At 44.9% G+C, this 24,085-nt stretch overlaps 1 protein-coding gene across 3 annotated transcripts in view; it reads left to right on the top strand.

The window, feature by feature from the left end:
* The window catches only part of LOC144786032 (lysosomal alpha-glucosidase-like), an 828,834-nt gene that overhangs the window by 588,743 nt on the left and 216,006 nt on the right, over positions 1-24,085 (top strand). For all 3 annotated transcript variants that reach the window (XM_078664954.1, XM_078664952.1, XM_078664953.1), the window contains exon 15: positions 20,953-21,101. In XM_078664954.1, coding sequence (XP_078521080.1) covers positions 20,953-21,101 — 149 coding nt within the window. The remainder of the gene's footprint in view (positions 1-20,952; positions 21,102-24,085) is intronic.

Below are 24,085 nucleotides of genomic sequence, written 5' to 3'. Positions count from 1 at the left end.
TGTAAGGCGGAGGAGCGTCGCCCCACTGACGAGGTCAAAAAGGAAAAAATAAAATAGCTCATTATCATTTTGTTTTTTAGTTGTTGCTCAGCTATGTTGGGGTGGGGCGGGGCTCTGACATAGGTGCTGGAGGAGGAGTGGTTCGCACTTAAGTGCACATAACTGGCAGGCCGGCTAAACCGTCATGCGCACTTTGCATGTTCTCCTCGAGACTGCATTACAGACTGGGTGGAGAACATGCCCAGGCTCCTAATGCCTGGCTGAGCGCCAAACCACGGCACTCAGACCAATCACAACACTGCATTGCAGCATTGTGATTGGCTTAGGGGGTCCTGGAAGCCTGGGTGCTTCTACTTCCTGCCCTGGGAGCAGGTGAAGAGGACCGAGAGGTGTCGGCGGCAAACAGGTAAGTGTTACCAAAACTTTTTCAGTCCCTCCTCGCCCTTCACCGGCGTTAAATAGCATTTTCCACTGGGTAAGTACATGACTTACAGTTCCAGTCTTCGGGTTTAACACTAGGCAAGGATCAGGTAAGTGTAGAGACTGGTGCACTGGTGCAGCTGTGTGCAGAGGTCCAATTTGGTCACTGGGATTCCATGTTAATTGAGACTGGGGGCAATCAAAGAGGTGACAGTTGAAAGTAGGTAAAATCAATGTTGGAGGTCCGTCTCGGGGGTTTAGGTTAGTACTGGTTGGGCCACGAGGCAGCACCAAACTCACACTCTCAGCAGCACAGAGGCAGCCAGGTGCAGAGTGCCAACACAGTGTCAGGCACCCAATGCAAACCAATTAATAATGACGATTTCAAGCAAAGGCTGCAGGCTCGGACCAGGAAGCTGGAGGATGTGAACAGATGGCACTAAAGGGAAGTTTGGATGCTGAAAATCCGAGGGACACTGTCACAGGGGCTGCAGGGGCAGGGGTGATCTTTGGACATCGTAAAAGTCTTAATGGAGCCTGTCGCAATTGTGGGACCCTTTGGGTTTAGGCGGCAGGTTGAGTTGTGGAACCTAGGAGAGGTCACCCTGAAGTGGACTCGAGCTCAGGACCGCTGGGGAACCTTTTTGGGACCGGTGGGCCACTTCGACTCGGGCTGGAGGTGTGCGTTGCAGAGGTAGGTCGGGATGTGCAGTTCAGCAGGGCACTGGAGCTTTAGTTGTTGGTTTCTTTGTGGACTGGGCCGCTGTCCTCTGGAGTTCTTGGTCTTTGGGGAAGGCAGGCAGTCCTCGAAGGGTTTAGAAGGTCACTGATCTGGCAGGACAAATCGCTTTTTGGAGCAGGGTTCTTTGGGAGCTGCAGACAAGCCGGTAGGGCTGGGGCCATGTCAATTGTCATCTGAAGTCTTCACTGCTGGTACGGCTCTTCAGTCCTTCTTCTTTAGGTTGCCAGGGATCTTAGGATCACTGTTCAGGGGTGCCCCTGAATACTCAAATGTAGGGGTGTTACAGGGGCTGGCAGGTAGTTGCCAATGGGCTACTTACCTTTAGGGTGACTACACCTTTTATATGTCCCCTCCCTTTTGGGAAGGAACATAACCCTAATCCTATTGGCTGAAATCCTCACAAAGCATATGGAGAATTTTCAAAGGAGGGGGGCAATTTAGCTCAGGACACCTATGGGGTGGTCCTGGCTGAGAGGGGACACACCTCACCTGCTTACTAATTTTCCAGCCGGGCTTGCTGCCAAAAGTGGGGCTTGGTCAGGCGGGGCGGGCATCTCCACTAGCCGGAGAGGCTTTGGATAGCAGAACAAAGGACAGGAAGCCTATGAGGCTCACCACCCTTGAATGCTGTTCCTTCTTTGGGGTAGGTGTGAAGGACCTCCACCCAGAGAAGGCTTTGTTTCTGACCCACGAGAGCACAAGGCTCCCACCTCAGGGGGTCAGAAAAATGTCTGGAAGTGGCAGGCTGTTGCAGACCAGTCAGCCACACACTAGCGGTCTGGTAGGTTTTCAGGGGACACCAGGGGTGTATGCCAGGTTGACTCATTACTTTTAGCTGCACCAAAACATGCAGGCTGCAGAGGCAGTGTGCTTGTGTTTAGTAAGTGGTGTCTTAGGGTGGTATAATACATGCTGCAGCCATTAGAGACCCTCTCTGATCACAGTGCCCTTGGTTCACTATTACAAGGGACTTATATGTGGGCCAGAGGTGTGCCAATTGTGGAAACAAGGGTACAATTTTGGGAAAGAACGCAGGCACTGGAACATGATAAGCAGGAACCCAGTGTACATTCAGTCAAAGTTGTATTCAGAGTCAGCAAAACGTGGAGGGTACCCATGCCAAAAGGGGCACTATCCTACAATTTATTATAATGATAGTTTCTGCTTAGTAAAAAAGGCAACTGGGAATCCTTCAAAGCACTGTGGAAAAACTAAATAGCCTGGCAATTCTTACACTTCATCAGTGTCTGAATGAAAGAAAGATTGACAATACAATTTCGTAACGTGGTTTGGTGAACTGATTTCTTGCTGCTGAGTAGCTAGCCCAAGAGTCAACGCCATCAAGACTAAACCGCACATTATATGATTGAGGATCGAGGATGCACTCCTTTGACATCAGCTACAGAGGCACCCTGACACCTCTCCAATGAACACAAGCTACCTACCTCGGGCTCCAGAGATCGCAGCTCTGGACCCAGGCCCGCGGGTCCAGTCCGCGCAGCGGTGGAGTAAATGGTGGCCTTCCTACACTACCCACCCACTCCACCAGGGGTCAATTGATGCGCGTAGAAGACCCAACTGAATCCTACCACGCCACCCGCGTCGGATCTTGCACACCTCAGCGGAGGATGGGACAGACGGCTGGGGCAGAGGAGTGGCCGAGGCACTCCCTCGAATCCTAGAGTTCTGGCAACAGCCTGGGCTAAAAAAGATCACAACCGGAATGATATTCTAATCAAACATCTTGGTGACCCGGCAGGGGATCACATGTCGACGTCCAGCTTGGGCCTCCTTCAAGAAGGCGAAAAACCCAGAAGAACCAGTAACTCGCTCCTTTCTCAAGGCCCTGTGTGTGTCTTTTGCGGGACAACCTGCCAGCAGTCAAACAAGATCTTTCAAATGATATCAAAGAAGTCCAACGAGCACGCACCACAGGAGGATCCGGCGTATTTGGCAGACAGAAGGCAGCTTGGCACTACCACACTTTTGGCCCCGCTTTATCACAAAGGCCTGATGAGGAAACTGATTGGCCCGACTAATAACACTGTATCATTATGGCACAAAGCCCAATCTCGTTTGAAGTGGGAGGGGGTGATCACACAACTTACACCCCTGTGGGACTCTAAGTCCCTGGGACACCTACGACGCTATAAAGGTTTCGACCGATGGGATAGTATCGGAATATCCACGGTGGGAGATATGTGGACCAGGGAGGGGGTGGTTACATTCGATACACTGAGGGAGCAATATGAGTTGAATACTACTGAAACATACCGATACCTGCAGATTAGACATGCATTGCTGGCTGTACTGACACCGGGCACGACGGTCCCGGAATCGGCTCCTTTAGAGGACCGACTACTCACCGATTGCATGGAGGCTAGCGCTACCTCCCTCACGTATCGCAAATTAGTCAACAACCTGCCTGACCCCTTGCAAAAACTGAAAGAAAAATGGGTAGATGATATTGGTGAACTGGATGAGGCAAGCTGGAATGCCGCACTGGCATCACCGAGAGAAGCGGGAATTTCGGCAAAATTCCGCTTGGTACAATTCAAGATACTGCACTGAATATACTTCACACGCACTACCCTACACAAGCTCCAGAGGGCAGATCACCCATATTGTTTAAGAGGCTGTGGGGAAGAGGGAACACTGTTTCATACCCTGTGGTCATGCCCAATTATAGTAGACTACTGGAGGCGAGTGACACGCACGGTCGCACAGACTCTGCAGCTCCCGGTTATTCTTGACCCCAGAATGTGCCTGTTAAATGTTTGGGACACAACCAATCTGACAATACATGGGCGCCAGTGGGCAATTATTGGTATGATGCTAGCAAAGCGGGATATAGCGCAAAAATGGGGGGCGTCTGCGGCGCCAACATTGGCACACTGGTGCAGAAATATGGACGTGCTTATGATGGTGGAGCGGGCGGTGTACCAGCAGGGGGTTAATCCACGTAAATGGAATAAAATATGGTTGCCATGGAACAAGTACAGGGGGGAGCCTTGTGACCCGCTACCAGAGGAAGAAGATATAGATAGTTCAGAGGAGGAAGACGATAGGGAATAAGGATGGGAAGGAGAGAGTAGTGAGGGTGCAGGGGTATAGGCTACCTTGGAACTTCCCGTGCCCTCCTGGCAGGGCCAATGGATGGAATACCTGTGGGATATATAATTCTGTCCGCTGTACTAACGCAAATGCGAAAATTGATGCTTCTTTTACATGGCTCCGATAATCCAATCTACAAACCTGAATGTTGATTGTTATGTAATTAAAGAAAATGTTGCGATTCTGATGGGATGTGGCCGAATGTTGAAGCCGCACCTATTATTGCCTGAAATTGCCGCACGTGATAACCTGTTGCAACAATAAAAATAATTTAAAAAAAAAAAAAGAAGTCCAACGAGACCTAGACGCAGTCTGGGACCGGGTCTCAGCCATTGAAGACCATTGAAACACCCATGATTAAGAAGCGGAGCACTTACACCATGAGATGATTCGCGTTCAGGAGCAGCAGATTGACTGAGGATGCTGAGGACTTAGAAAACAGATCGAGGTGAAATAATATTCTTATTAAAGTAGTGTCAACAAAAGGAGAAGGGTCAGACCTAGCCATTTACATTAGAGATATTTTTCTTTACATCCTGGAATTTCCGTTGGATCTGATTATCAAAATTGGATACCAAGGTGGGCCCCTCCCCCGGCCAATATCTTAGTTTGTATCAATGAATTTTAGTTAAAAGAAAAGATTCTGGGAATGGCCAGAGACAAAAACCCAGTGCACTTAAGGGGGCATACATCGATGCTCTGTCAAGACTTGGCGGCGATAACTTTGCAGAAGCGTTCTGACTTTCGCCCAGTGACTTCTCACCTGCAGAACATTAGCGTTACCTACACATGGGTCCACCCATTCTGGCTCATCTTCCGTTTATATGGCAAGCTGCACCAACTGCAATCATTGGAGGAAACCTGCTGGATACTCCGCATTAAAGACTCTACCTCCAGAGAACAGACGAGCCCCCGAGATCGGCTGACCCGCAGACATCCACGATATTAGCCAATAGGACTAAGGGGTCCTTCGGTCAGGGGCTGCTTATGAGTAGGCCACTTGGTGTGGGAGCTCAGCTCCTGTGGTTAGTATCAGCACAGCAGGGGTCAACAATCTGCACAGGAGCTGCACTACCAGCAGCACGGAGGCATCCGGATGCAGAGTGCCAAGAAGATGTCGGGAGCCCTATGGTTTGAAATGGTGATCTCCTGTTTGAAGAAAAGGCTGCAGGCTCAAGCAAGGAGGTTTCCTGAAGGCGACCACCGGCAGGAGAGGTAAATTGGGTTCTTGGAGGAGATACCTGGACATAGTCAGTTGGTTCACCCAAGCCCATGGGGTGTCGGGTGCAGGGGTGTCTTTAGGCGACAGATCTTCTTACCAGCTCCTGTCGCGGTCGGGGGGTCCCATTCAGGTTGAGGCTGCAGGTGTCGGTCTGAAGTTCGCAGTAGGTCAGAAATCACCAGACCCAGGTCTGGATCGCTGGGAAGATCTCCTCATGGTGTTTGGTCACTCGAATTCTGGGAGTGGACGTCTGGTGTAGAATGGTGTGGAGCCCCCTGGATCCGGGTTCTGTGTTGGAGTCTTTGTTTAGCAAATCCAGTGCTCACTGGAAAGAGGCTTTCAGATGATTGCAGGGCAGGTCTTCTGGGTGGCACCTGGCTACGTCGGGGTTTCCGCTGTAGGCAGGTAGGAGTCAGAACAGGCCGGTAGTGCTGGGACCTAAGCAGTTGGTGTCTTCTTCTTCCTGGGTCAGTACGACTCTTCGGTCCTTATTGTTGGAAACAAACTGCAGCAATTATGACATTACATCGACACCTTAGCGAGGTGGTACAAGAAGTCGGCATTACGTTATAACATTCAAACTATCCGGAGCACAGAGGATTACACTTAGGCTGTCCAGTTTTAGGTTTAAACCTATAATAACTGATAAATCCCCACTGGATAGGAAAAAGCCCTCACCAGTGTAAACATATAAACACTGGAAAAAAACCTGCACAACCACAAACTAAATGCCATTCAAAGAAAGGAAAAGGAGAGTGAAAAAGTCAATTTTATTTCTTCCTGAAGGGGCCAATACAATGTATCTTTGTTATATAAGGTAGCAGTATGAAAGACTGGGCTAACATTATTCTGCTTGACTTTTGTTGTTTACGGATGTCACTAAAATATTGTTTCTTCTTCCGTTTTTCAGTTTTGTAGTCATTGGTCTAAAGATTCAGGGTGTTTAAAGCATGTTTTAGGTGTTGTTTATTTATTTTATAAACTGTAGAAAATCAGGAAATATCAAAATCATATTTTATTTGTTGGCTACGTTTGAGTCTTTTACTGATAGGAAAAATGTTGGTTTCATGAGAATCTTTATCAATATGTACCATCACATTTACTCACAGAGAATTGGTAAAAACCGTTGATACATCAGCCCCCTTTTCTAGTGAGTCAGTATTGATTGCAGGTGAATTGCCAAAAATCAAAGAAAAAGTCATCGCAACTGTGTCACTTAGCTGGTGGTTCTCAGTCCTAAAGGACATGAATGCTACATTATTCATGTGGCAACCGTTTACAGAACTTTTGCTGAGTAATGATGCCAAAGGCAAGAAAAGTGAGGATCCTTGGTCAGATATTGATAGTGATTTGAAAATAAAGAACACTCTACTGCATTCGTAGATTTTCACAGGAAAGCATGACTGCTGTAGTGGACATAATAAAAAAAACTAGAGTCTGAAACACCCTTGTCTACCAAGTGTTCAGCATAATTGGTGTAGATGTGAAACATCTCCTTGAGTAGACTGGGCAAAACTTTGTGACTTTGGCACTGCAACATATTCCATGTTAGAGTGCTTGCCACTCGGTAAGCAAAGAAATGCTGAGGAGCAATTCAGGAACTTTTATTTTACAATGTATGAGAAATAGCCCTTCATCAACCATAGCATTTCAAGTCAATAAAGCCTCACTGTGGTACTCTGCACAAGTTATAGATCCCTTCCATAAAGTGAAATTGTCTCCAGAGTTTCAAAAGTGCTGCCTCATTTGTGACCGCTTCAATAACTCTGTGCCCAGTTCAACGCATATGTTGCAGAACTTGTTACAGAGAATCACAATATTCTGGTGCACCGGTATTGGCATGGAAAGCTATGCCAGTGGCCAGTTAGCAAATTGTATACTGGCTATTTTGGCGTTGCCTAGCTCAAGTGCCAATGTTGAGAGGACCTTTTCACAGATAAAAGTTTACATGGGATGGAAAGAGCGAGCGTGCATGACCAAAGACTTATTGTATGGTGTACTGTGATAAGTTTGATTTGTAAAAATGTATTTGGACTTCATTTACAATGTACGTACACTGTCTAGATACCATGCACTGTCAGTGTAGATAGCAAGCAATAATAAAAGCAAAACGTTTCATAAACACTGGAAAAACACGGTTTCCTCACCACAAACAAGCTTTGCTACTGCAATAACCAAACTTTATACATACTGATGGGATATTACTATACCCTTGTGATCAGTGTTCAGATCCTCTGTATATACATGATGTATAGGGCATCCATGCAACACGAGGACTAGACCTCACCTCTCTTAGCACCAGCTCCAGTCAAAGAGGCCCCGCTCTGTCCGTCGTTGTCGTAGGGCCTATATTGCATTGATGTCCTATACATCATGTATATACAGAGGATCTGAACAGTGATCACAAGGGTACAGTAATATCCCATCAGTATGTATAAATTTTGGTTATTGCAGTAGCAAAGATTGTTTGTGGTGAGGTCCTGAAGAAAGCCAGGGAGAGTTATCCCATTGGCTGAAACATGTCGACCATAGATACAAGCAGTGAATAGTTACAACTGCTGTCTTTCTACTGCACTTTTTTTAAGTAGGAACGCAATTTGAGATCATAAAAAAAGAGGAATAAAAATGTTTGCCTCTTTTGCCTATTCTATTTTAACTACACATTTCTTCTTTTTTCCTGCACTGCACTTTTCTAAAAGGAAAGATTTTCCTTGATGTTTTTTTCCTCTGGTAAGAACTCAACAAGAGGATACAACTCATTCATTATTTCTCTTTGACTGAGGAGGAAAGAAGAAGAGTTGTTTGGAAACCCAGATGATGACACTGGGCACTTCAAGTGAAATGATGGGATACCAATAATCCTGAATGAGTTCTCTCTTTTTCACTCTTTATATGAATCTCTACAATGCATCTTGACCTTCTTTGCTTGTACACTAGCACTAGTGGCGGTTTGTGACTCTAGAATTGTATCTGGAGTGATTTTGTTGCCGTCTGGGAGTGGCACAAGATACCTGGCTTAACCCATATCTCTGAGGGCTATGTAAATCTAACCGGGATTGTTCTGAAAAATGGAGAAGTATACAAAACAGTGGTACCAAACATATGGCCGGTCCACATGTGGTGAGGACCCAATTTTCAGTCACATACTTGTACTAAATACAAGGCATCCGAAGGTACAGCTAAATCCTCTTTCAAAAACAGTATAGAAGCAGTTTTGTCCAAGCAAGGTTTGCTAAATTTAATAGGTACAAAGGAGAACCGACCCATCGATCAGTACCCGAGTGCCTGTAAACAATGGTTCATGAATTAAAAGTTCCCCAAAACATTCAGCCTGCACTTCAAGCCCACTTAGCAGAGAAAAGGCAGGTAGAGATGTCCCGTTCCTTTCGATCAAGGCCACTGATTTATGTGGCAATGGTTGAACGCATTTGGTGGCATTGTCAAATAAATTAAATGGCAAGGAAAAATCTGATTATGTTTCATAATTTGGGACTTTCTGCGATATTTCATTAGTGTCCTCTTTTGACACATTAATTCTGTGTGGGCAAATGTTGCTCCTCAGTAGCACAATTCTAACACATGAACACTGTAATCATCAGCTGAAAGATAAACAATTAACATTTGCATAGTAATTCCCGCTGGCTCCACGATGTGTTGCGTTTTTATAGTAACTTGTTCTTCATTTGAGCTACAAACAATTTTTTTTTTAAATATGTAGACTATGTAGTAAATGGTTGATTATGTGGGCAGCATGGTAAGTATATGATTATGTAGAAAAGATAGCGGCTGCAGAATTATAACAAATTCCAGTTGCTGTGATTGTAAGCAAATCCTCTGTTCACCATCGAGATCTACTACTTATGGATATCTATAGCTACAGTTAATGGTAATGCAGAGTTCTTCACAAAAAACGCAACTGCTAACCCACCTTCCCAGTGTGATCCTTACTAACACATTGTAGTACCCCGGACATACCGAGCACCTAAAATGCTTTCAGAGTAGGCTAAATGTTGAACTGGTGGTGACCAATTTGTTAGTATTCCAAGGGCAGACATGACCAACGTTGGCAGAAAGGCAAGAATTAGAAGTTACTGAGAATAAAGATTGCCAACCTGCGAGAGATTATCGAGTGCTATTGACAACCTGCATTAGATTATAGAGGTTGATTACTAACCATGACAATATGTACTACCAGGGTTGGATTGGGATTAAAAATCGGCCCGGGCACACATAAAAAAATCGGCCCACATTTGCATAATGCCTTCCCTCAAATAACTGCTTTCAGCGTAATTTTACATAAAAGGGGGGGGGTTTTAAAAAAATGCACGCATCAGTTTACACTAGTGAAGCACACCTGAAAACAAGTAAGGCCACTTCTGCTCCGGCCCCCTGCCCCGCTCAGTATGCCTATATTAATGGGAGGCCCAGCGAAAGAAAAGGGGTGACACCTGTACCTGTTGCTGCTATAAGGGAGATAAAGAGTGCCCATCTCCCTCTAGAAAGGCCACTCAGACACCCGCTGGGCCGCTGTAGTCGAACAACAGAGACACCCCCAAATCGACCCCAGGCTGCTCAAAAGCAGCCGTCAGCTGGAACTCGGACCCCGGCCCCTCGGGCCTTGCCCGACTGCCCCCGTTACCAATCCGACGCTGTGTACTACAGGGGCAAGGAACAGGTCTCAGTAGATCTGTCTCCACCTCTTCAATCGAATTGCTGTGGCGGGCCTGGAGACATTGCTCTGTCTTGGTTTCGATGGTTTTTTTTTTGTCCGAATGTAAACAAGCTATAAAGTTAGCCAGTTATTATGCGTCCCTGTCAGCTTTGCCCTGTCGCCACATCTTTTTCTAATATGTACATAGCGCTGCTGGCTAAGGCTTTGGCAGCAAAAGGCTTTTAAATGTAGATGTAATCTGATGATTCACAAATACTGCTAAGACTATATCTGGGAGTGGGTGGGCATAAACATTTTGAGGCTGAATGCAGAGAAAACAGCAGTCTCAGTGGCCGATAGAAATGCTACCGACCACTGTTGACATACAGGCCTTCCCAACTTGGTTAATTCCCGAGCCGTAGTTGGTTCTGAAGATTGATAGATCCCTCACCCTTAAAAACAAGATCCCTATAGTTGTGTCATCCTGATTTTACTACTTGCGTACTCTGCAGTAAATAAAGAAAGAAATGGGCCTCCACCCATTCCCTTAGTCTGGCCTGGACGGACTGGAGAAGGTGGGTGGGGAGACTTCCAACTATCAACCCCCCTCCCCACAAATGATCTCAAGAGCAAGATGTAGTGTCCTTTTCTTTCTGTATGCATCACTCCCCTACCCACTGCTGTAAGGCCAGTATGGTGGTGGCTAGCGATTAAAAGGTTTTTTGTAGAACAATATACTTGGGTTCCCCTCTGGGAATTGTATAAGGACTAGAAGGGTTATTTCTGTTTCTGCCTTGCCAGAGGTGAAGGGATTGATTGAGTGTATTGCCCCCGCCCCCCATCCCCCCCACCCACCCATCTTTCCATGGGCAGGAGGGATTACACTACAAAATATAATGGGAAAGGGGGAACAAGGCAGCTCAAAGCTGACACAATGTTCTTTTCAAAGTTGTGAATAGGGCACTTCGGCTGATGTTATCTTACCTGGACCGCCTTCACACTCAACAAGAGTGAGGTGCAACTGTGCGATGCCACAGCACAGTAGCAGCATATTTTCTTTTTTGTTTTTGCAAAACATTTTTATTTTGGGGAAATGGGCACATATCCTGTCCCCTGACAAAATTTAGCAAGGTTAGAGGCTGGAAGGATACTGGGTTAGGAAAGGTCAAACAGTCTATCCAACCTTAGCACAAGAATGTGAGGGGTGCAAGTCATTTGTCTACGTAAACTTGATATCCCTCCTAATTGCTCATAGAGTGCTATGCTGAGATGATAAGCTCATCAGAACGTTTGTATTTTTTCCCAGTTATTCTTTTTTTTTTTAAATGTCTGTTGGAATGTCCTGACCTTCTAGACTAATGTCATTCTCCTTTCCAGTTCCAGAAAAAGGCTCTTTGACTTATTTTCACTTCACGCTTTTCTCCTAAGGGCAGGCTGGATGGGGCATTACTGTTATGTTACAGAGCCAGCAGATGGCCAAACTGGTGCCCGATCACCATTTCCAAATTGGCACCCTGAATACCATAAATAGACCCAGACCTCCTAGCAGATGCCTTGTTTATAATTACATGAAGCAGTGAACTGCCTCAGGATCCTTCACCTTTGGGCAGGTTGGGGTGACTAAGAAACATGAAAACAAAGTGGTATCCTCCATCATAGAGGTAATCTAGTAAGTAAAACAAGAAACAATTTATATTCCACCTAATCTAAAGATTTGGAAAGGCAAAACCTTTTTTTATATATATATAACACTCACCCACTTGAATCAGGGCACACTTCATCATCTGGTGCACCCTGACCTATGAAGGCAAATGGAGTAGGGCAGAAACATGTTGGTGATCATAAGTTAGGGTCATACGACCACAATCTCCTTATTGCTCCACTTATTAATAGTTTTTAACTGTTCCCAGTCACCCCGCGAATAATGGGATACCTTGGGTTGATCGTGGAATTCTTTAATGTAAAAAAAAAAAAAGAAAATCTCTTCTAAGAGCTCCCTAGAACATGATTGAGTCCACCCTGACCTTTAAGAGTCAGGGTGAACGAGATGATGAAGCATGCCACTATTAGAGTGGATGAGGGTTATATAAAAAAAAAAGGGTTTGCCTTTCCCCATTTTTAGATTAGGTGGAATATGTATTTTCTTTTTTCCTTACTAGATTATCTCTATGAGGGAGGATACCACTTTGTTTCAAGTTATTTAAATTGGAATTGTGTTTCTCTTCCAGGGGATACTCATTAATAGTCATAAGCACTGAATTTTCTCCGCCCATGAGCGGGAACCCGGAACACATAAACAATATACATATATATGTATAAATATATAAAAAAGTACATAGTACTAAACTAATTATACACATATACATGTATAATAACCATAATATGCAGCCTAACATATATACATAGGCTAATAAAGCCAAAATTACACACGTTCTGAAGCATGAAAATATGCTGTATATAAATGCAATAAACAGGCATGAGCCTAAAATGCATTTCATAACCATGAAAACCTTTTATTTTCATCAAAGAACCTGTTGTAAACAGTTATTAGCCTAAAAGGCTGCATATGAAAAAATATCTGTGTACAGAAAATCAGACTGGCACCTTGCCTTTAAGGCCCCAGAGAATCTGCACACTTTGCCTTTAAGGCCTCCAGGAGAACTCTGTTCCCATCATGCACCACAGGTGACAGTTAGGTCAGTTCTTTTTTCCGGCTTGTTCTGTGAGGAACCTGGAACTTGAGCTCTGCTCATTTTGGCAGTTTTTCTGTCAGAAGTTGTTTTTTTCCTGTCTATTTGACAATATACTACTCTGGTGGTGATTTAATACCCTTTTCTGACTAAACTGTTGGTGATTTTTTTGTCAGAATGCACCTTTATTTTACAAATGTCCTTCCTGTGGGAAGAAGATGTCAAAAACTGACCCACACTCTGTTTGTGTGGTTTGTCTTCCAGCTTCTCATAAGGTGGAAGATTGTTATCACTGCCTCAACCTTTCTAGTAGGACTTTAAGAGAAAGGGAGAAAATGAGGTTACTGGGCCTTCTGGAGAGAGAAAGCCGTGGTGAGAAGGGCTCCAAGAGCGTGTTATCATCTGCTAAGCCATCTTCTCAGCAAAAACATCGAAGAACAGCTTCTCCTGAAGGTAGAACTAAAAAACATCGACTCCAGGGAGCGTCGCCGTCAAAAAAGGTGCCCTCGACGTCGAGATCCAGATCGCCGTCAGCATTGTCGGCGTCGAAGAGGGCTCCATCGCCGTCAAGGACTTAGCCGGTGAGGCAAGGTTCAGCGTCTCGACAGTCGCCGTCGAAATCTTTTTCGACGTCGAGACATCTGGTGTCGATTGCAGTAAGGACGACGTCGGGGGCGCAAGGTTCAATGTCAAAGGATCGTAAGAGATCGACGTCGAGGGAAGAGAAGCGTCCGACGTCGAAGGGTTGAGTGTCGACGTCGAAGGATCAAGGGTCGACATCGAAGGATCCAGTGTCGACGTCGAGAGAGAGTCATCGGTCGACGTCGAAGCGTAAGTCGTCGAGGAAAAGGTCGACGTCGAGAGGAAGATCGGCGTAGAAGAATTCGACTTCGAGACCTAAAAAGAGAAGGTCGAGGTCTCCATCGCGACTTATGTCGACGTCGAAACATGCTTCGGGCTCGAAGCATGGAATGTCAGAGTCTAGGTCTCCCCCACCTGATAAAAGGTCGGTTTCGAGACTATCAAGACCAGCCTCTCGGACCTCACTTAGGTCTTTGTCGAGGTCAGAAATAAGTCCACAACCTTTAGTGGCGTCTTCACTGCGGGGTCAGCAAGACAGCAGGTCTGTGGCGGGTCAAGAGACAGTGCATCAGGACTCCTCTGTGGTGGCGCACTCTGGCTCAACCTCAGGGCAGGTGTCACATGACAGACAATTGGTGCCCAGACAACAGACTCCATCTGGCTCATTGAACTCCGAGCACAGTGTAGTCTCCAGAGCCTCCAAGTCTTCGGCAAATATTGTGCAGGTTTCACCTGAAGCTTCACCTGTGCGTGTGGAGCGGCCTCTTAACATGTCACCGAGGTGGCTGGAAAGCCTGAGACATTGGAAGATGCGTCCAGATGCTGGACTGGTGGGGATGAGGGCTCCGGTCCCTCAGTCGGAGTTGCATAGAAGATCACGCTCGAAATCCCGAGTGAGAGAGCGTTCGAGGGAGCGTAGGAGGCAGCGAACGGCAACTCCTCAGACACGGCGTAGAACCCCTTCACCATCTTCTACGTCATCTGCGTCCTCTTCAAGGTCGTCATATGGAGACTATTCTCCCACTATATCATCTACTCCACCTTCCAGAGTGTCTCCCGTAGATGATTTGAGCACATTTAATGATGTACTATGCCGTGGGGCGAATAAGTTCAACATCAAGATGGCAGTTCCCCAAGTGACATCGTCAGTCATCTTTGAAACCCTACATCACAAGAAGTCTGGCAGACCTCTCCTGCCGTTAGTGCCCGGTTTGATAGAACCAGCAATGAGAACATTCTTGACTCCGGCCATGGTGGGTTCAGGTCCTACTAGGATTGCAAAAAAGTACAAAGCTCCAGAAGAAGATCCAATATTTTTACGCTCTGACCCACCTCCAGACTCTCTTATTGTGGCGGCAGTCAGAAAAGCGCATTCTGCAGCATCTACCTCTTCTGCTCCACCTGAAAAGGATAGCAAGAGTATGGATTCCTTGGGGCGAAGAATGGCTAACACCTCTGGGTCGGTCATGAGAGTGGCCAGTGCTGCAGCCTTACTGGGCCATTATGATCGTCTACTATGGGACTCGGGGGCTCGTTTTGCGGATAAACTCCCTAAGGAAGATCAAAAGGATTTCCTGGAGATTGTGGAAGAAGGCGGACTGGTGGCTAACCAGAGCATTAGCGCGGCTGCTGATTCAGCGGATCTGGCAGCGCATGGCTATGCGCACAGTATTTGTGCTAGGCGTTCAGCTTGGCTGCGCCTTACTGGGCTAAAGCCTGAGACCCAGAGGAAAATAGTGAATTTACTGTTCAATGGTTCGACTCTGTTTGTATCTCATGCTGACGATGAGATGTCCAAGATGAAAGTGGAGTTGGACACTCTTAAGGCCGTAGGTCTAGAAAAGAAGAAAGAATTTAAACATCGGGGTAATTTTCGTCCCTATGACAAGAGATCTTTTCAGCAGAGGAGCCAACAGACGAATTGGTCCTCGCAAAACCAAGGCCAGAATCAACAGAGGTCGCAATTCCAACAACGGCGACCTGGGCGAGGCAGAGGCAATGGAAATAGGCAGCAGTCATCCGCTACCAAACAGCCTCAAAAACAATGAACGGAGGCTTCCTCCACAACCGTGTGCCACTCCGGTTGGAGGAAGCATTGTGTGTTTTCTAGACGAGTGGAAACAGATCACAAAGGACAGATGGGTGCTGGGTATCATTCAGAACGGGTACCTTTTGAGATTCAAGAAGCCCCCCCCCCCCTGGCATGCGTCCTCTAAAGATGTTACAGTGGAATTTAAAGCGCTTACAACAGGAAGCAAACATTCTCCTGGAGAAGAAGGCCATAGAACTAGTACCATCTCAGCAGAGATGTCAAGGCCTGTACTCTCGATTTTTTCTCGTAAAGAAAAAAGGTCCAGCTACGGAGTCCAGCTACGGAGTTCAGGGGGATTGGATGTGCTCCATCGATCTGAAAGATGCTTATTTTCATATTCCGGTATCCAGAAAACATCGCAAGTTTCTCAGGTTTCAAGTAGCTGCTCATCACTATCAGTACTCAGTACTCCCATTCGGCCTGAGATCAGCTCCCAGAACATTTTCCAAATGTATGGCGGTAGTTGCGGCTTGTCTTCGAAAGAGACGGATTTTCATATATCCGTACTTAGACGACTGGCTTCTGAAGAGTCCATCCCCCTCTCTACTGGAAGAACATCTATTCATATGCCTCCAACTCATGTACAAGTTGGGTCTTCAAGTCAATTACAAGAAGTCCATAATGAACCCCACCCAAAAGATCCACTACCTGGGTGCTCATCTGGACACGGAAAAAGAAAACGTGTGTCCGGAGGAGAGGTGGTTATACATCAAGGCGAAGTGTATTCTTCTCCTTCAGTCTGCACATCCGACAGTTCGGCAAGTGTCCTCTCTTCTGGGGTCCATGGCATCGTGCATCTTCATCGTGCCAAACGCACGTTTGCATATGCGTCCTCTACAACAGTGTCTGGAAGATCAGTGGAAGCAGAGGACTGGATGCTGGGAGGATCGAATTCATCTTCAACAGTCTGCAAGAGACTCCATCCGGTGGTGGATGAAGAAGACACACCTGATGAAGGGAGTTCCTTTTCATCAGGACCCACCAACGCAGACTCTGATCACAGACGCCTCTCTCCAAGGTTGGGGAGTCGCATATGGGCCATCGGCAGGTACAAGGGCTATGGTCAGACTTCGAGAAAGGATATCACATCAATCTACTCGAACTCAGAGCGGTCCATCTTGCTCTCAAGTCCCTGGCTCCATCTCTACAGACTCTGTCCCTCCTGGTGCAAACAGAAAATACAACTACAATGTATTACTTAAACAAGCAGGGGGGTACCAGGTCCAGGACTCTGTCCTTAGAAGCCAAGACCATCTGGCATTGGTTGCTAGCACGAGACCTGTCAATAACAGCGGTGTACCTGCCAGGGAGTCTCAACTCACAGACTGACGACCTCAGCAGAGACTTCGTCGAAGCGCACGACTGGGTTCTAAACGAGGATGTCGCGCACAGCATTTTCCAGGCTTGGGGAACACCAGACATCGATCTGTTCGCAGACGCGGCAAACACAAAATGCCCCGTCTTCGCGTCCAGGTTCTCCCAGAGAGGGTCTCAAGGGAATGCCCTTTTGATAGACTGGTGTCAAAACTTGCTGTATGCCTTTCCACCGACACCATTGATACCGGCAGTGATCAACCGGATGTACAAGACCGACTCCAGGATGATACTGATTTGCCCAGAGTGGCCACGCCAGTGGTGGTTCCCGGATCTCCTCCAGTTGTCAGAAGTGCCACACAGGAGATTGCCTTGTCGCCCGGATCTTCTGTCCAAACAGGAGGGGCGAGTGTTTCATCCCAATCTGCCCTCCCTGCGCTTGGCAGCATGGCTCCTGAAGTCATCCAGTACGGGCATTTGCAGCTGAATCCGGAGTGTATGAACATCCTTAAGGAGGCAAAGCGGCCTTCTACAAGACAATCCTACGGGTTTAAGTGGAAACGCTTTTACCTTTGGTGTCAGAGTAAGGGTCTTGACCCTATTCAGGGTCAAGAACAGGTGATCTTACCTTATTTACTTTATCTTGCTGAATCTGGTTTGCAGTTTAGTTCCATCAAAGTCCATCTTGCTGCAATAACTGCTTATAGAAAATCGCCAAGACAGATATCTTTCTTTCGGATGCCTGTGGTGAAGGATTTTCTGGAAGGTTTAAGGAAGGTGTATCCTCCAGTAAGGTCTCCTTCTCCACCTTGGGAGCTTAATGTGGTGTTGACCAAGTTAATGGGTCCCCCCTTTGAACCCATACATAAAGCGTCTTTACAACACTTATCTTGGAAAGTAGCGTTCCTGGGGCCATCACTTCTGCTCGTAGGGTGAGCGAAATCCAGGCTCTGTGTTGCAAGGAACCGTACACTATCTTTCATGGAAACAGAGTGGTGCTCAGAACTCATCCTGCTTTCCTGCCCAAGGTGGTGTCGGATTTTCATATTAATCAAACCATAACATTGCCTACTTTCTTCCCAAACCCTTCGAGTCCGGCTGAACGGGCTCTACATTCGTTAGATCTGAAAAGGGTTTTGAAATTTTACTTAGACAGAACAAAGTCTTTGAGGCACACGGACCACCTGTTTGTGAACTATGGTCCTACGAATACTGGTTTGGCAGCGTCCAAGAGATCCATTTCTAGATGGATAGTGTCATGTATCCTACTGGCTTATCAGCTAGCCCACAAGTCTTTATCAGGTAGACCTAGGGCGCATTCTACGAGGGGGAAAGCTTCTACCACAGCTCTCCTTAGGAATGTGGCTATGTCAGAGATATGTAAAGCAGCTACTTGGCGTTCAGTGCATACGTTTACACGCCATTACTGTCTAGATTCTGATGCGCAAGTTGATGCACAAGTGGGACAAGCATCCCTCAGAAATTTGTTTGCTAATTCTAGCTAAACACTATGGTTTAAAAGTGTGGCTATGCATTTATCTGTTCGCCCGCTTCTAGTGGGTATGAGCTTGCTACTCTATTCAGTGCTTATGACTATTAATGAGTATCCCCTGGAAGAGAAGGATTAGTTACTTACCTGTAATCCTAGTTCTCTTCCAGGGGTATACTCATTAAAGTCATAAGCACCCTCCCGCCTCCCCGGGCGAGCAGTAGCATTGAGGTTTTTTCAATATGTATTATGTAGTTTTTAAATGCAGATTCCTGCTAAAGTTTACTGTACCGTACAAAAGAACTGACCTAACTGTCACCTGTGGTGCATGATGGGAACAGAGTTCTCCTGGAGGCCTTAAAGGCAAAGTGTGCAGATTCTCTGGGGCCTTAAAGGCAAGGTGCCAGTCTGATTTTCTGTACACAGATATTTTTTCATATGCAGCCTTTTAGGCTAATAACTGTTTACAACAGGTTCTTTGATGAAAATAAAAGGTTTTCATGGTTATAAAATGCATTTTAGGCTCATGCCTGTTTATTGCATTTATATACAGCATATTTTCATGCTTCAGAACGTGTGTAATTTTGGCTTTATTAGCCTATGTATATATGTTAGGCTGCATATTATGGTTATTATACATGTATATATGTATAGTTAGTTTAGTACTATGTACTTTTTGATATATTTACACATATATATGTATATTGTTTATGTGTTCCGGGTTCCCGCTCATGGGCGGAGATAATTCAGTGCTTATGACTTTAATGATTATACCCCTGGAAGAGAACTAGGATTACAGGTAAGTAACTAATCCTTCCCTACTTCTTTCACAGTTGAAAGAAACTCTCTAAGCATCCAGGACCTGGATTTGCTCTCTAGACCCAAAATTGATGAGACTAACAAACCTGCTCATGCTTGGGCAAACTGGCAGTTTACTGAATAGAGCCACTAATGCTTGTTAATGCCTGCCCCACTAATGTTCTCACTCCCTATGGCAGTTGATCCTTATTATCGCTTGGGGTTATTATGGCTCAGTAGTGGTGGGGCCGTTAAAGCTCTTTAATAGTGCCATCATTATGTCCCATTACAGCCTGGTGTCATTAGTGTTCATGATCTTCATGGGCAATTAAGGGTCACTAATTATGGGTCATTGAAGCTCCATTAATACTACTACTATCGAGTTTCAATATTGCTTGGTGCCATTCATGTTCATTAGTGCATACACCCATTGATGTTCACCTGTTACTGAGACCATTGACGCTCATTATTTCTTCCTGGTGACATTGATTAGTTCCTGGCAGGATATATTTTCATTACCATCTCTGGCCATATTGATACTCATCAGTGACTGGCTACAGTGTTACTCAGTGCTACTAAGTCAATTGTATCTCAATATTGGCTGACAGCATTGCTCTTTAGGTACTGTACTGACACTGGGCATAAGTACCTGGGACCTTTAACTCTTATAAATAAATTGGCACGTTCAGGCTGTTTCCTAGTGGGGGACATTGATCCTCATTAAAACCAGGATCCATAGATGCTAAAGAATGAGAATTGGAACCACAAAAACAAATAAGGATATTGCCGGAACCAAACTGAAGTGGAGGTTAATTAAGGTTGATGGGAGGTGGATTGTGCGTATAACACAAAACCTTAAAAGACAAGAAATACAGATATGCAATGTAGTAGCCAAATAGTTCACCATCACTGTGCAACTTACTGCAAGTGGCAGTGCATTACAGTACATGCAGACATCCGACAAAACATTATATTGAGAACATCTGACAAACACTTTAGTCACCTGTGTCATACCAAAATTGCATCTTTTTTCTGCCTAAAAGCACCAACCTTCATAATGTTTTGCATAGAAACAAACATCTTGCTGGAGCTCAAAGCTGGAAAATACATTAGTTAGATAATTTCACACACATCCAACTTAGCACAGGAAATTCATAGATTGGGCCATTTACTGCACCCACTTTGAGACGCCACACATGTACAACAAAAGACATTGGCACAATAACCCTCTTACGTCCATGTACAACAAAACACAAAAGAAGAACTAACCATTATAGAGACATCCACATATTATATACAAAGAACACAAAATATATAACACCCCTCGTGTCCAGGTCAGACATGCCACATAGCCTGTAACACTGTGCTCAGTTTACCTCCGGCATCCGGCAATGGAAGGGCTAAAGAACCAAAATCCTACACCAATAGCTGAGCATAGAAGACCTTGCCACCAATCCTTGTGGCAGTCCAGAGCATAACATCTGAAATACATCAGTACTTGTCAATGGAGACCCTGATCTGTGTCGGAAACCTTGCAATGCTTTGGAAAGTGCTTCAATAAAGCGAACAGCACTAAAAGACTAGTACCGGAAGGACATACATTCTTCAATTGTCAATAATATTACAACACTTTTTTTGTATTTGGCAGGTGCACCAGGAACTGTGAATTATTGACATGCCTGAAAGTAACAGTGACCATCTGTTTATTGATCAGAAATCTATGCTCTTTATGTACTACACAGACATTATATAAACTGGTTCATAACTAAGGGGTTAAAGTTTCTGAGCATCTAAACCATCCCTCTTAAAGTAACCTTTTTATTATCTTTTTTTTGTAGGCTCAGGATCCTACATCCTTTTCATCCTCTGGACGAAATGCAATGAAGGATGCTTTGCTGACACGGTATTCTCTGCTTCCATTCCTCTACACCTTGTTTCACAAGTCACATCTTAGAGGAGAGACTGTAGTCCGTCCGTTGTTTTTTGAGTAAGTAACACATTTTCTCTAGATTGATTTGTTCTTATAGAGGTCCACCTTTTTACATTTAAGGCGTACTTGATCTGTGCATTGAATTAATGTCTTCATTTTGTGACTGGATGCTTTAATTTTTTGTGGATTTTCACAACCTTATCAGGGACTCAAAACAAGCAAATGTTTAACCTCAGAGACCTACTGATTAATGCACATCAGCAAACTGTGCCTTTCCTCCTTGATGGCTTTTGGTCAATTATTGCTTTGAATGTGAAATTCCTTGAAAGAGCTAGACAGAAGTCAGTACTGCGTCCATTGAAATATGATGCGGTTTCTAACTGACTGATCTCATGGAATGTAACAGTGATGCCAGAAGGTGGATCTCTGAAGCCTCCTTAATCCTTTCTGGTTGATCATATAAAATCATGACTAGACATGTCTTCACTTAGTGTCTAATTGTTCTTCAAGCTTGCAATACTATTTATCTTGATATAGTTCGCCCAACTGAAAAATGTCTGAACAGTATTTCTTCCGCTTTGAGGAATTGGTAATGCACGCTTCTGTTCCTTATTAGAACCTCGCCAATTGCCTCTTGCCTATCTACTTCAGGGACAGAAGGCTGTAGTCAGCAGTGTTCTATAACCTATGTTCAGTTCTCTTGCTGACCATGGATTTTCCACAGTGAGCTCAAAATTGGCAGGCCAACCTAAATTGTGCTACCTCTGATAATAAAGGGAGGCGATTTCTCTTCATAGGCTTTGAAGAAAAGGTAAAGTTGGTATCAGCTGAGATTTGAACGAGGTTTGTAAGCATTTTTACCCTTATATTTCGCTGTGTAACACTGTTAATAAGGCCTTCTTCCCACTGCTTGTATACGTTGCAGTGTGGCCTGCAAATGATGGTGTATGTTTTGGATGTTCTGTGATTGGAAAGCCATGTGCGGAGTGCATGTGGTTCTCTTTGACAACACAATGATTGTAGCACAATAGAGACATGAGCCTTCCAAATTGTAAATGACAGCCTATATTTAGTTTTCCCTCATCAGGGAACACGGAAAAAACATTTTTGTGTGAACCGAGCCCAGTTCTTTCTTTGGTTTTGGGCAATAGTTTTGGACTATCTACAGTTTGGTTGTTCAGGGAACCATTTTCTCTTATCTGCCCAGGGAAGACTTGCCCCTAAAAGGGTGTTTATAGCCTTCTCTGATGAGATTTGTCCTGTAGCCATCCGTGGTTTGTTTGTCAGGCACAGCAAGCTATCTGGAAATTAGAGACCCATTCAAGAATTCTGCACTTTCATGTCCATCTCTCTAGCCATTTGGTGATAGACCCTTCCCATCAATATAGGAGATGATGCTGGTCCATGTCTATTACCTGTTGGTTCAGGTTGGGTCAGGACCACTAAAGAACCTTTTGTTGTTGAACCTACACTGCCTCTTGTCCCCCTGAGTTTCTTGGGAGCATTTAATGCCCTGTTTCCAGCTCAAGAGGGACATGAAGGATTTTCCCTTTCACTCTAAGATGCATCCGTTGGATTATTCACATTAGTATGACTCTAATGCCAATTAGGCCAGTAGTAAAAAGGCATACAGTATAGTAGAGTCTCATATCATCTTAGCTCAATGTTTGCTTAGCACAGCATGATGTGGAGGATTCAATTTTGCCTACCACCTCCCTGACCCGGGGTCACAAGAACTCAGATTTTATACCACACAATAAGTTCCAGCAAAGGCCTACAGAGCTCTGTTCTGTCAGCGTTTGAAAATTATATCCCCTGCATCTTTCCATCATTGCCTCAGAATATAAATAATACAGTTTGTCTGATTTCAGTTTCTTCAAAAACTGTGTCTATTCCTAGTTGCAGTTCCTATGATGTGCGGTCAATGTGTGAATGCAACAAATTTTGCTACATGTCCTACTTTTAAGTGGTTGAGCTATGGATGAACAGTTCCGAAGTGAATACATAGTTGAATGATTCAAATAAGGATTGAAATCCCTAGAAAGGAACAACTGGCTTGAGGAATCGTCAAAGACATTAAAAATACAGTGGTGAAGCCATGGCTGAAAAATGTTGCATAAACCAGTTGATCAAAGATCAGACAACAATGTTTTAGAAAGATGGAGGACAATCTAGATTGCAACAGTGTATATAGTAGTAAGGGACAACAGCTAAAGAATTGGGAAAAACACAGATACAGATCTGCAGTGCAAGTGTAGCAGTACCTCTAGTTAATAAATATAAACAAAGCAATGTGATGCTCGGAACTTCTTTTCACAATTCAGTTTATACCCTGTTTCTGGCCAATTCACAGAATTAGAAGTTGTAGAGGTATCATTCATATTGGATTGGGTTAAATCAGTCAGAAACATGGTGGCCGCTATTCTGGTTCCTAGGGGAAAATAATTAATGAAACATGCTTGCTTAGGTACCCAGGAAGCCTTTGATTCCCAAGCCTGAAGAAAAGCCAGAGCCCCACCCATCTAACAGCTTAGGCAGAGAACCAACTGGGGCATAGAGCAAGCTGTAAAAGAACATGCACTGAAGTATGACTGGTCCCAGGTAGGTGTGCATGAGCATGGCAGTTGGATAAACCTTCAGAGACTGATGCCTGGACACAGTATGTGCTCTGGAATAGTCTCTGAGATGCTAGACCAATTAAAACGTTTTTTTCTGAATAGATTTTAAATTGGTTTACTTGCTACCTTAACATTGATGTCTGTCTAAAACTAAGAGATCTCTCTTAAAGCCTTGCCAAACATGGTTTAAAACAGATTTCTGAGATGACCCATATTTGGAAGGCATTTACTGCTAACTGCATAAACACTTGCCTTAGGGCAGCCAGGCTAAACGACCGTTTTCAGCAAACACCTCAAGGGGTAAAGAAAAAAGGCTAGTCTTTCTCTAAAAGTGAACGATGAAGCATCAATTGGGGTTGCTCCTTTAATACGTCACATAAAAGAAAGAACATTAAAGCTATTAGAAAATGGGATAAAAGGGTG

This window comes from Lissotriton helveticus, chromosome 10 (genome assembly GCF_964261635.1).
Source record: "Lissotriton helveticus chromosome 10, aLisHel1.1, whole genome shotgun sequence".
In the NCBI taxonomy this organism is placed as follows: Eukaryota; Metazoa; Chordata; class Amphibia; order Caudata; family Salamandridae; genus Lissotriton; species Lissotriton helveticus.
Note: the sequence above shows the minus strand (reverse complement) of the source record. Positions and strands in the feature narration are given on the sequence as shown.